The following is a 13,060-nucleotide window of genomic DNA, read 5'->3' as shown; positions in this document are numbered from 1 at the left end:
CTATCTGAGAGGACTGAACCCTAAGAGAACACCCAGCAGGAACACATGAGATGATTGCACAGAACTGCATTTCTGTTGCTAGGATTATAGGCATATGCTTAGCAGAAGCATGAGCCTGTCACTCCTACTCAAATCCCCCACACAGAGTGGCCAGAGTGACGCAGATTAACCCCAACTATCCATGTCAGAGCACAGTCACAGGAGGGAATATACAGAATCTCCTAATCAACCTTAGCCTTAACTAAAGCACAGGACAGCCAGACAGTATGGGATGCACAGGAAATGTACACACCACCCATGAAGAATTCTTACCTAGAAAACTGAGCTTGAACCTAACCAAGACTCTAGATCTTACTACTAATGTAAAGGAAATACAGTGGATAGGAGACATTAAATGACACCACCATGAGGAACAAATCAGCCAAATCTAGAGTGTGGGACATTCTAACACTCTACCACACATATGACCTGGTTTCTTCAATAATTCAATGGCATAGAGGAGGGGGGAAAAGATGAGTGGCTGGGTGAGGACTGTTATGAAAAGGACTTAAAATACAAAATAACCAGATAGAATGTGTGGATGCTGTTTGGATCCTTATTAAGAAAAAGAAAAAGAAATAGAAGGATGGAAGTATGGGTGCATGGAAGGAAGAGCAGAATAAGTAAAATCCAAGACACTAAGGCAAAATTTGAATACAGTCTGGGTATCAGGTAGTATTAAGGAATTACTGTTACTAATTACTGTAACTTTCGTTAGGTGTGGTAATGTTCAAAATAATGCCCTTTTCAGTTACAGATGTTGCTTGATACTGGTGAGATGACGCAACATCTAGAATTTGCTCCAGGAAAAAAAAAAGAGAGAGAAGAGGAGGTTCAGACAGGTCATATAAAACTGGCAAAGTATTGCTGGGCGCGGTGGCTCACGCCTGTAATCCCAGCACTTTGGGAGGCTGAGGCGGGTGGATCACGAGGTCAGGAGATCGAGACCATCCTGGCTAACATGGTAAAACCCCGTCTCTACAAAAAACACAAAAATTAGCTGGGCGTGGTAGCGGGCGCCTGTAGTGCCAACTACTCGGGAGGTTGAGGCAGGAGAATGGCATGAACCTGGGAGGTGGAGCATGCAGTGAGCAGAGATCACACCACTGCACTCCACCCTGGGCGACAGAGTGAGACTCCGTCTCAAAAAAAAAAAAAAAAAAAATTGGCAAAGTATTGATAATTGTTGAAGCTACTGATGGCATATGAGGGTTCATGATACTTGCCTCTGTTTTTGTATATGTTTGAATACAAACTTATTTATTTATTTTTTTTGAGATGGAGTTTCACTCTTGTTGCCCAGGCTGGAGTGCAATGGTGCGGTCTCTGCTCACTGCAACCTCTGCCTCCCGGATTCAAGCTATTCTCGTGCCTCAGCCTCCCAAGTAGCTGGGATTACAGGAGCATGCCACCACGCCCAGCTAATTTTGGGATTTTTAGTAGAGACAGGGTTTCATCATGCTGGCCAGGCTGGTCTTGAACTCCTGACCTCAGGTGACCCATCCACCTCAGCCTCCCAAAGAGCTGGGATTGCAGGCGTAAGCCACCGTGCCCAGTCGAACGCTAACTTTTAAAAACCGAGCTGATCAAAAAATCGGGGGTAGAGGGAGGCAGACAAAAATCATGATGGAAATAGAAAGCTAAAGACGATGAAAATGCTGAGCTGCCTGGAAATTTTAAGACCAGAACAACAAGAAATAGTACAACTAAGAATAAGACAGTAGAAGTGTCATTGTCTGGATTAGCCAAACTGTCCTAATGTAAACCCTATACTTTTGAAAAGTCACCACTTGGAGGCACTGGGATCCTCACTGAACAATAAAATGTTGTGTGGCTTACCTGGGAAGGATAAAAGTAACAAATGCCAGCTCTTGTTGGATCGCCTTCTTCCTTTACCTTGGAACCATCATAAAGAAAAAAATAATTCCACCTGGCAAGAGAACAGAATGGAGCCATGTTTCCTTTAATCCGGTGATCACGGCATTTAAAACACAGCTTCCTATTTCCCAGCCCAAGGAGGGCTCATTACTGTGTTTGAAAGCCTTCAGGTGGCCCCAGAGAAGAACGAACCCCAGTAGCTACAAATTAGATAAAACCGTTCTGTAAGCGCAGGAAATTCAAACTAAAAATATGCCTCTATCCAGCCGTTAGACCATCTGCTGGAGAAGACATGAGTAGATAGAAAAAAAAAAAAACGAGGCGCCCACAATGACTGCTCTTATTTGAAACACTGAACCTTAACTATACAACCACATGGTCTGATACACTGTCTTTTAAGGCTCTGATAACAAAATAAATTAGAGATGTATTAGATGCACTCCTCATAAGTGCTGAGCACAAAGATTTCCAGAAACAGCCCTTCTACCAGGAATTCATGCATTCACTTAAACATTTACTGAGGGCCCACAATGTGCTCCGCGGTTGCTGAGCAAACACAGTTTCAATGCACGATAGTGAGTCCATAAGTCCGTAACAGAGAAAAAACAGGGGCCTATGAGAATTTACAGAGAAACTCTGAACTCCTCTCTACCATGCCAAACCTCACCAAGTATCACTCAAGCACACTTCCTCATTAACCATCTCCTGATTCCCTCGGCCCAGAGATATCTTTGTTCTGAATTTCCATGACCCTCTGTTCTTCCCCAAAGACTCTTACAAACTACACTGCAGTATAACTATATTACATAATGTTATTATCTGATTAGCTCTTTAAGACCATAAAACAAACACCTCAAAGGCCAGGCCTCGGTTTTGTTTTGTTTTTACAGGGTCTCACTTTGTAGCCCTGTAGGCTGGAGTGCAGTGGTGCAATTGCGGTTCAGTGCAAACTCGACCTCCCAGGCTCAAGCCATCCTCCCGCCTCAGCCTCCCAAGTAGATGAGACTACAGGAGTGTGCTACCATGCTCGGCTATTTTTTTAAAAATTTTTTGTAGAAATGAGTCTCACTATATTGCCCAGGCTGGTCTCAAATTTCTGGACTCAAACAATCCTGCCTTGGCCTCCCAAAGTGCTGGAATTACAGGCGTGAGCCACTGCGCCCGGCTGGACCGGTTTTACTTCTAAGTCTCTGAGAACACATTTATGAGGCTACAGCATAAAGCAGCAATGGGACCAATGTGTCATCTGCTCTCTTCCCTGGATCTATGCCCTCTCTGAGGCCTCCCTCCATGGCTCCCACCCTGCCTTCCTGATGAAAAAGTACCAACTTGGCTGGGCACAGTGGCTCATACCTATAATTCCAGCACTTTGAGAGGCCTAGGCAGGAGGACTGCTTGAGCTCAGGAGTTCGAGACTAGCCTGGGCAACACGGTGAAACCCCATCTCCACAAAAAATAGACAAAATTAGCCAGGCAAGGTGGGGTGTGCCTGTGGTCCCAGTTACTTGGGATGCTGAGGTAGGAGGATCACTTGAGCCTGGGGGATTAAGGCTACAGTGACCTGAGATCATGCCACTGCACTCTGGCCTGGAGGATAGAGCAAGACCCTGTCTCAAAAATAAATAAATAAATAAATAAATAAAGCACCAACTTGGTCTCTGGCACTGTCCACTTTCCCAATACCTAAGGCTGGATGTACAACTGGCTGCAGGGTAAGCTCAGATCAAAAAGCCTCAAAAAAGTTTCAAAGCCAACTCAGAAACTCCAAGTGCACCCCATCCTCCCCTGTCCCCACGTTCTCTTGGTGAAAGCATCCCTGCTTGTGCAGGCACACGAAAGAAAACTTGGGTGTCATTTTGAACTGCTCCCTCCATCTTTCTGACTTCCACATAAATAATCAGTCACTAAATCCTGCTAATTCTAGCTAAACCTGCTTTTCACCTTCATCTCCTCCATGACTGATGTTTGCTAAACCTAATTATGGGAAAGGATCAACGCATTTAGGGTTGAGAAGGGAACTGGGTTTCAGACAGACATTGAGTAATGTCCTTCAATACCCAGTCTGGCCAAACCTCTCCTCATGGTGTAATTCTCAAATGCAAGCATACCTCATCTCTGCAAATTGAAGACTACAATAGTCACATTATCATCAAAGCTGGCTGCATGATCAGGCTGTGGCTATCTTTTCTACAATCTCCCAGCAATGCCAGAGTTATTCAAACACTGGGAGAGGCTTACAAGGTTAAAACACGTTAGCTTTAGAGAGAAATGGCTCACATGCTTGATTCAGCTGCTCTGAGGAAAATGGCATTTTTATTGTTACGTTAATAAAATTAACACAATCTGGCTGGGGATTTTCAATTAACCCCAAAACTCTATCCAACAGCCCAGCAAAAGCTATGCCATGGCAGGCCTTGCTACTCACCACGAGGCTGACTTTGTCTCTGTGGAGGTAGAGGTGGCCATCTACTTTGCAGTCATCCTCATTCTCTTCATTTAGGTTTTCTTTTCCAGTATCACTTCTTTCTTCCTAGCTGTGACCGTTCCTCTATTCCCCAATCCAGTGAATCTGGACGTGGTAGGTTTCAGTGTTTTCAGTCACAACTGCCACTTGGTTAGTTTTCACTCAGCATGGAAAGTGCCACTTCCCTTCCTTGCAGGTTCTTCAGTTTCATGTATATTTCTATGCCTCTTACAACTCAGGGAGAAACCATAACAAAGAGAATCTTAGCAGAAAACTCAAATCCATTCCTCTGGTTTCCTGAGTGTCACTGTGGCTGTCTGCAGAACCACCTCTTCAAGCTCCTCTCCAGGAAAGCCAAAAATAGGAGATGCATGCTGGAGCTGGTGTTCTAAAGAAATTTCTAGCTTGTCTAGTTCAAACCCATCCTGAAGACTCTTATTAAAAGTTTTGAAGTTTCCAGTTCAAACATCAGTGCCTTGGCTCTGAAATAAACACAAGGAATAGATATTTCAGAAACTCGTGAGAGAGCATGTGACCCAGCAGGATTAAACCAATGGTATATTTCAAAAGAGCTTTCTGTGAGGGTGACAATCATGCTTCAAAATCAAAGAGGGAGGCTTGCAGAGACTTCAGAGTAAGGGCTTTAGTTTCTCGAACAGTTAAGGGAAACACACCACAAGCTTCATGGAAGATAAAATCAAATGACAGGGTGAAAATGCTCTAGGTGTGGACAGCTATACAAATAAACCAGTTGCTGTGGTAATAATGGAACCCAAATTAAGGAACTGTCATCTTGACAGTCCAAAAGTAACCCGAACATGCAGAATTCCAGAGGGGGGCAAGTTTCTAAAAAATCAAGAGAACTTTATCAAATGGCTTCCGAACTTCCACGAGAGAAAGACAGCTCAGTGTATCATGGAATTTCAGAGTCGGAAGGAACTCTGGCATCATTTACTGTACTCTCCCGCACTCTTTTCCAAAAATTACCTTGGCTGTCTCTGCTTTACACCCTCCAGAGATACGTGGTTCACTATGTTACATTTCTCCTTCAAACAAACTAAAATCTGCGTTCCAGATTTTACATCTGCCTCCCACTGGCTAGTCTGGTTAACGCTCTGCAGGAAAACACAAAACAAGGTCTAATTCTTCCATGTGACAACCTCTTGGTCACTTCAAAACTACTGTCTAATTCTTACTGTCACTTTCTCCAAGCTTAATGCTCTAGCAACATGGTCTCAAATGCTTGCTCACCATTCTGCAATCTGTGGGTACACAAAAACGGTTTGTTAAAAGTCTCTAGAGACGACTCCCATTGAATATTTGACGGCCTGTAAAATCTCTATCTCTTCTCAGCTCTAGATATTTTGGATTGGGCCTCCATAGGAGCATACTCATTGTATTCTATGGAGCATATTTGGGTGCCTGTGGAGGGGGTATCTCTGTTCCTGGAACCAAGGACAGCAGCCTAAAACTCCCCATCCCTTGTTCCCAGAGGACTGGGCCCTACACTACCGAGGTCCTCTCTTATCTCTGAAAGGTCCAGAAGAGACCAATAATGGCCCTGGCGTAGGGACAGACGTCGGAACGTGAGCAGAAAAGGATCTGATAGCCTGGGAAGTAACAGTAACAACCTGGGGAAGGGGCCTCAGTGAGGCAGCAGGGCTGGAAAACGGACGCTAATGGCTGGAGAAGGGCCAGGAAGCTGCTGGGCACAGCCCCCGGGGCGCACGCAGCGATTGGTAACAGCACTAGGGCTGTGCGGTGTCTGGCCCCAGCTCTAGGGGACTGGGAAATGGTGGGCGTAGGCCTAAGGATCAGGCAGGGTCGGGTCACGCTCTAAGCTGGGGGCCCGCCCCTCGGTATCCCCACGCTCCGAGCACCGCCCACCCACCGGAGTAGCCAGGTATCCCAGTGCTCGGGGTTCGGGACTCTGGACCAGAAATGTGGGCGGCAGCTGTGCACCTGCGACTTCGGCCCCGTACCTGCGCGCGCGGCAGAGAGGCCCCAAATCACGCGCCGCCCTGCCTACCCCTCCTGCTCTTGGCGAGCCGGCGCGCGGCGATGATGTGCCGAGGGCGCCGCGCGCCGCTGACGTCAGAGACCAATGGCTGCGGCCACAGCTGCGGCGCTGGAATCCTGGCAGGCGGCGGCTCCGCGGAAGAGGCGCTCGGCGGCTAGACGGCCGCGGCGGAGGGAGGCGGCGACCCGAAGCCCCGAGGCGGAGTTCGAGTCTGACAGCGGAGTCGTGCTTCGTCGCATCTGGGAGGCTGAGTGAGTGCGGGGTCGGCCCTGATGGAATCTTTGCGCCCGTGGGCAATTCTGAGCCACAGTCTCCGCATCTGTAGAGTGGCGATATAATGCACACACTTTCAGGTGTTATTGTGAAGATTTAACGTAGGTAACGAGCTCATTAAAGATCTGGATTATAGTAAGCGCTCAGTTAAAGGTTGTCTTCCCTGTTATTACGTTTACAGCTGCATGACCTTGAACAATTTATAATCTCTGTGCCTCAGTTTTCTCATCTGTGAGATGGGGATGAAAATAGTACATACATAGGTTTGTTTTGAGGATTCAATGAATTAGGAAACGGAAACCATTTTCTGGCACGTGAAAAGCACTGTGCCAATGTTTGCTATTAATATTATGCCGATGTTGGTATTATTGGTGGTGGTAACACGAGGGCAGCAACATGAACAGGTGATTGCTATCATCAGGCAGTTGCTATGTGCCTGACATTAGCTTAATCATTCTACACACTTTATGTTAAACATTGCAGGCACGCTAGGACCCTGGTAGCTCACTGATTCTCAAAGAGACAAAGAAAATGTATGGAACCAGATTTCAAACCCAGGTCTTTGTGACAAAAACCAGTGCTTCCAGCTCTCCATTATGCTGGTTGCTTATCCCAGCCCAGATTCTCCCATACCTTGCTCCGTACCTTAGAAAGTACGTAGAGAGTGCCTAATACAGAGGAAGCACTCAATAAATGTTACCTATTATTGTTATTTAGTATTATTATCTTTATTTGCAGTTCTGTTTAGGCTTAATAAATAACAGCTTTAGTTAGCACTTAAGATCAGCATCTGAAGGGCCATCACAAGGGGAGAAATTAGATTAATTTTGTGTGCTCCTCTCCTCTAGAATTAGGGTCAAGAGGCAGTAATGTCCCAAGAGTTTACCTCTGAAGAGAAAGTTGCTGATCAATTGGCTGAGCCTAAATAAAAAGCACTTGCGATTCTTTTTAAGCTCTCAGAGGGTGCCAGTGAGAGTGAATGTGCCTGGGTGTTTGGAAAACTCAAGGCATTTTTCGTATCCCTTGACATTGTCACGATTTCCTCAACTGCTTCAGTATTCCCCAGGAGCTACTTGCTTCTCCCAACACCCAAGTGTGGTGCAGTCACCATCACTCTGAGTAGAGATTGGGCCAGCATTTTACACGCTTATCTATGTATGCATTTGCCAGTTCATAAAGCATTCCTGTGTACATCAGAACTCTCTCCTTTAACCTCTGTGAGAAACGTGCCGCAGCCTCTGGGCCGACTTTCAATTCTCTGTACTCCTTTCTAAACCCCATAATCACTGTCTCTGGCCGTGGCTTGTCAGTTCAAATCCAGTTCATTTTAATTCACTGTTGACTTTGTTTTGCTCTGGGTCTGTAAAACCAGTTGACTTGAATAAAGAAAGCCCAGACACTTGGTTTTGTCTCTTTGCTTTCCCCTTAGAACTATTTATAATAACAAATACCATTTATTGAGTACCTGCTATGTGCCAGACACTGTGCTAAGAATGTTAACCCATTTTATGCCTCTAAACTCCTCCGTGTTGGGAATGATTTTTATCCCCATTTTAGAGATGAGGAAACTAAAGCTCAGAAAGGCTAATTCTGAGCACTTAACCATTTATTGAGCTGCAATTCTATACTAGGCTCTGTTGTAGACCGAGAATAGACCTAGACCTCTCTCTGGGAATCAAGGACCTCCTCCAGCATCCTCTCTCCTGCAGTCTCTGAGCCCCAGTAGTATGTGCTCTGGCTCTGGACATATTCAACATATATCCCCCTCCTATCACTTGGTAAGGGTGGGCCCTGCATTGCAGGGCACCTCATTCTCTATGCATTCGGATCATGATCAGGAAAGTTACTGTTGGGGCAGCCCTGAAATGAGTGGGACATGACTGTGACATTTTTTTTCTCAACAGGAAGGACCTGTTTATCTCTGATTTCTGGAGTTCAGCACTAGGTGGGTACCACCTGGCCAAGGGTAGGGATCGCGGGGCAGGAAAGAGAATCAGTCCTCATTTGAGGACATTTTGCTTCACAGTGGGATAACTTGCTGGGTTCTAACGCCCCCTGCCTCTTACAGCTGTGTGTCTTTTGGCACTTAATTCTGACCCTCAGTTTCTTTATCTGTGAAATGGGGATGTGTATATCCTGTAGTTTTGAGAATTGAAACTGTTTAGTTAAATTCTTGCATGCTGTATACAAGGCAATAAATGTTGTGATTATTATTGCTGAAATTTATATTTGTCCTGTTCCTTTTCCATGATATTACAATGTAGCCTTTTCCTCATGCAGTGATAATCTCTTCCTGAACATAGCGTGTGGGTGGCAACATAATATTTATGCATGGAGTGGACGTACCATAGGTATCATTTTTATTGTGGGACATTTAGTTTTCTTCCGTTGTTTTTCAGTTATTATTTTAGGACAGGGTCTTACTCTTCACCTAGGCTGGAGTACAATGGTGCAATCATAGTTCACTGCAGCCTGTACCTCCTGAGCTCAAGTGATCCTCCTGCCTACAGCTTCCCAAAGTGCTGGGATTATAGGCATGAGCCACCACAACCAGCCTTTTTAAGTTATTATACATAATTTTGCAATGAGCAACTTTATGCATAAAGCTTTTACCAAACTTAGGATGATCTTCTTAGGATATAGTCCCCAAAGTGGAATTAAATGAAAGGCGGTGACCAACTTGATATCTATTGTCAAGTTATCCAGAAAATTTTCACCAATTCTTTTATCAAAATTGACCTGAAGAGCCAATTTTTCCTGGCCTGGGGTCTTGTTTAAAGATGTCTTTGCTGCTTTCTTTTTTTTTTTTTCTTTTTTTTTTTTGAGACAGAGTCTCACTGTGTCACCCAGGCTGAAGTGCAGGGGTGTGATCTCTGCTCATTGCAATCTCCACCTCCTGAGTTCAAACAATCCTCCTGCCTCAGCCTCCTGAGTAGCTGGGACTACAGGTGTGCGCCACTACCCCTGGCTAATTTTTGTGGAGATGGGGTTTCACCATGTTGGCCAGACTGGTCTCAAACTCCTGACCTCAAGTGATCTGCCTGCCTAGGCCTCCCAAGGTACTGGGATTACAGGTGTGAGCCACCACGCCTGGCCCTTTGCTGGTTTCTTAAGTGAAAAATTGGTATCTTATTGGAATGCATGGTTTTTTTGTTTTGCTAAATTCAGTACCAGTACAATAAAAGGAGAGACAAGAGAACCTACCTCTACATGAGAAGACTTAAACAGAGTATAACTTTATTTTATTTTTTTGAGATGGAGTCTTGCTCTGTTGCCCAGGCTGGAATGCAGCGGTGTGATCTCGGCTCACTGCAACCTCCACCTCCCTGGTTCAAGTGATTCTTCTGCTTCAGCCTCCCAAGTAGCTGGGACTACAGGCGTGCGCCAGTACGCCCGACTAATTTTTTGTATTTTTAGTAGAGACGGGGTTTTGCCATGTTGGCCAGGCTGGTCTTGAATTCCTGACCTCAGGCGATCCACCCACCTTGGCCTCCCAAAGTGCTAGGATTACAGGCGTAAGCCACCGCACCTGGTTGGTTACAACTTTAAAAGTATGCATTTCAGAGCATAGTCGACATTTACTAGGAGCCTCTTGTTAAATTAGAATGAGTTCACATTAGAGGTTTAGATGGAAACTGCCCTTGAGTGAAACCCAATTTCTGCTTGCAACATGCTCTTGGGTTTTGGACCATGGGAGTCCAGGGACTGGGACAGTTTGTCAGTTGGTGGTGAATGTGACTGTATGTCCAGGCATGTTTGGGAATGAGGCCGGCAGCTTCTCTCCCTCTGAAGAATTGAAACCTTTTACTGCCCTGATCTCTTTCTCCCCAAATGTGTGAACTTCTTTTGTGGATGATTTGGTTCACAGGGTCAGAGCATGACCTCTAACTGCATTTGGGGGCCTGCTCTTTCAGAAACCATCAATAGATGTCTCACAAAACATCTGGAACAACTGAAGGCCCCTATGGGGACTCTTTCGGACATCTTTGGAAACCTGCATCTTGACTCATTGCCAGAGGAGTCAGATGTGGCCCCTGATTCTATCCCAAGAGAGACCCTGGTCACAGGAACCTGCCATTTGAAGTGTGTGTGTTACGGCATTGGGAACTTTGCCACCTGCATCATAGCTAGAAACCAGCTAACGTTTTTGCTGCTTTTGTTGGAAAAGTGCCAGGTACATTTTTGGATTCATTTTCATCTCCTCCTCCTCTGGTCCTATACATGGGTGCACACAGATGTTTGGGTTGAAGTAAACAACTCATTCTTCCCTTCTAGATTCCCAGAAGTCACTGTTGGGTATATGACCCTCTGTTTAGCCAACTTGAAATTGAAGTACTTAACACCCTTGGTGTGACTGTTCTCAGTGAGAACGAGGTAAGTGGTGTAAAGGGGAGAAGACAGAACTGTAAAAATCCTGACCAGACTCACCCCAGGCTCTGCCTGTGGACACCAGCATTCTTTGCAGTGGCAGCCATTCCTCTCTTACCGCCTGCTCACTTTTGTAGTGCCTGAACGATGTAACCAGTCAATCAGTTACCTAAATTTTGGCTTGTGTTGTACCCATCAGAAAAAAATTACACAGATAGCATGAACCAGAACATGTTAGGTCTGCACCGCTTTTGTGAGAATTACTTGTCTGGAAATTATGCTAACTTGGTATTTGCTGTTGCTACTGAAACATAAAAGTCTAGGTGCCTCAAGCAAGGTCTTTGTGGTTGGTTTTTACCCTGTCCCAGGGAGGTAATAAAAGGGGATGCAGCATTCCTCTTTGATGCTATAACCTAGTCAGACCCTAGCACCTGGCTGTGAGTTGTGGATTAATTCTCTGCCCACATTTGCACCCCCCAAAATAGCTGGGATTTGACATTTCTGAGACCTGTGGAATAAAGAAATGAATCCCTCAAGCACAGGGCCAAAGCCAGTATGAGCAAATCCCTCCGATTTCGGTTTTGTATTGTCTTGGGGATTAGAATCATTTGATTCCTGTGTGTGTGCTGAAACTGCCATCTTATTGCTTATTATGTATGAAAATTTGGCTCAGTTGAGAGAAGAGTCATTCCCTGATATTGGCAAGGTCCTAACACTGTCACTCAGTTCAGATCATCTTTCTGGGTGCCTGCTCTGTGCTAGGCAGGGAGCTTTGGGGAGACCAAGAAAAGTGGGAGCCAGTCCCTGTGTTCAGGGAGCCCATGGTCACATCAGGGCATGTGACCTGTAAACAAGTGAATGAGGAATGAAATAGTGAGGCAGAACCTTGTACTAGGAGCTGAGACAAGAGAGGTGTTTGGAGGGATGGAGGAAGGATTCTTGGGTCTGAGCTAGGCTTTGAAGGTCTACCAGGAGTTTGCTAGTGGGACAGAACCAGGATTGCAGGTAGCTGTGTAGTGCTGGCTGTTCAGGAAACCACTGCCAGTTTGTTATTAACACAAGGGAAGCTGCAAGGAGAGGAGAGGCAGGCCAGAGGTGGGCAAGGGTCAGACAGAGGGCCTTATGTTCCCTGCTAGAGTTTGGCTGTAGAGCAGTGGTTCTCAGGAGGGGTGATTGTGCCTCAGGGACATTGGAAGAGGACTTAGTTATGCACATCTGCAGGAAGTGACACAGGAAGTGTGGATTACTGAACATAGGGGAAATATGTGGGGTAAGTAACATCACTATCCCTCCTGTTCTTGCCGTCATAGACCCAGGAAGCCCCTCCGTCAGTGCAGGGCTTTGTGTTCATGAGACACACATTTGTTAAGTAAACATGAGTTCTTTCAGGACATCATGATTTCCTGACTCTTTAGTCCTGTAACTGTATAGATTTCATATACGAGTGTAACTGTTCCACAAAATGAGCTTTTCTCCATTTGATCCTTTAGTTTGTCTCATGATTATCCTCATCCTTACCTCTCCCTCACCTTCTGTAAAGAATAGGTTGTGGGCATGTTTACACCTGTGTATATCATATCCCCAGGAAGGGAAACGGAGTATTCGCGGGGAGCCTACCATCTTTTACATGCTCCATTGTGGGACGGCCTTGTACAACAATCTTTTATGGAGTAACTGGTCAGTAGATGCCCTTTCTAAGATGGTCATCATTGGGAACAGTTTCAAAGGACTTGAGGAGAGGTAAGTCTGAGAATGCTGAGATTGTGTCGGGCCCTGAGGTGAAGCCCGTACCTCAGATTGACCCACATGCAGAAAATGTTTCCTTGACGATTCCATACTGGGGAAATGCTTTTCCATAGGGAACTGGATGAAGGCTTAAAGACAGGAGATGTCAAACCTTGATTCGAACTATGAAGCAAGTTAAGGAGTCTTTTTGCCACGAATTCCTCCCTTCCATTATGATACACAGAAATGGTTTTGAAAACAGGGAAAAGCTATTTGATTCCTCTGCCTACAGC

The 13,060-nt window shown here is 45.5% G+C and overlaps 2 protein-coding genes across 14 annotated transcripts in view; one reads left to right on the top strand and one right to left on the bottom strand.

Annotated features, from left to right (window-relative positions):
* HPS4 (HPS4 biogenesis of lysosomal organelles complex 3 subunit 2) overlaps positions 1 to 6,458 on the bottom strand; it is a 30,861-nt gene extending 24,403 nt beyond the window's left edge. For 2 of the 13 annotated variants that reach the window (XM_063622706.1, XM_063622708.1), the window contains exons 1-3: positions 6,344 to 6,407; positions 4,343 to 4,863; positions 1,879 to 1,969 (exon numbers count right to left, since the gene is read on the bottom strand). In XM_063622706.1, coding sequence (XP_063478776.1) covers positions 1,879 to 1,969; positions 4,343 to 4,383 — 132 coding nt within the window. In that variant the 5' untranslated portion in view covers positions 4,384 to 4,863; positions 6,344 to 6,407. Of the gene's footprint in view, positions 1 to 1,878; positions 1,970 to 4,342; positions 4,864 to 5,368; positions 5,507 to 6,012 lie in introns of those variants that run through there. The other 11 variants (XM_055254060.2, XM_055254061.2, XM_055254058.2 and 8 more) reach the window with 11 other exon arrangements.
* Positions 6,420 to 13,060, top strand: part of SRRD (SRR1 domain containing) — an 8,074-nt gene continuing 1,433 nt past the window's right edge. Inside the window, exons 1-5 of the mRNA XM_055254068.2 lie at positions 6,420 to 6,652; positions 8,579 to 8,619; positions 10,589 to 10,848; positions 10,950 to 11,048; positions 12,628 to 12,782. Coding sequence (XP_055110043.1) covers positions 6,486 to 6,652; positions 8,579 to 8,619; positions 10,589 to 10,848; positions 10,950 to 11,048; positions 12,628 to 12,782 — 722 coding nt within the window. The 5' untranslated portion in view covers positions 6,420 to 6,485. The remainder of the gene's footprint in view (positions 6,653 to 8,578; positions 8,620 to 10,588; positions 10,849 to 10,949; positions 11,049 to 12,627; positions 12,783 to 13,060) is intronic.

This window comes from Symphalangus syndactylus, chromosome 18 (assembly GCF_028878055.3).
Source record: "Symphalangus syndactylus isolate Jambi chromosome 18, NHGRI_mSymSyn1-v2.1_pri, whole genome shotgun sequence".
Classification (NCBI taxonomy): domain Eukaryota; kingdom Metazoa; phylum Chordata; class Mammalia; order Primates; family Hylobatidae; genus Symphalangus; species Symphalangus syndactylus.
Note: the sequence above shows the minus strand (reverse complement) of the source record. Positions and strands in the feature narration are given on the sequence as shown.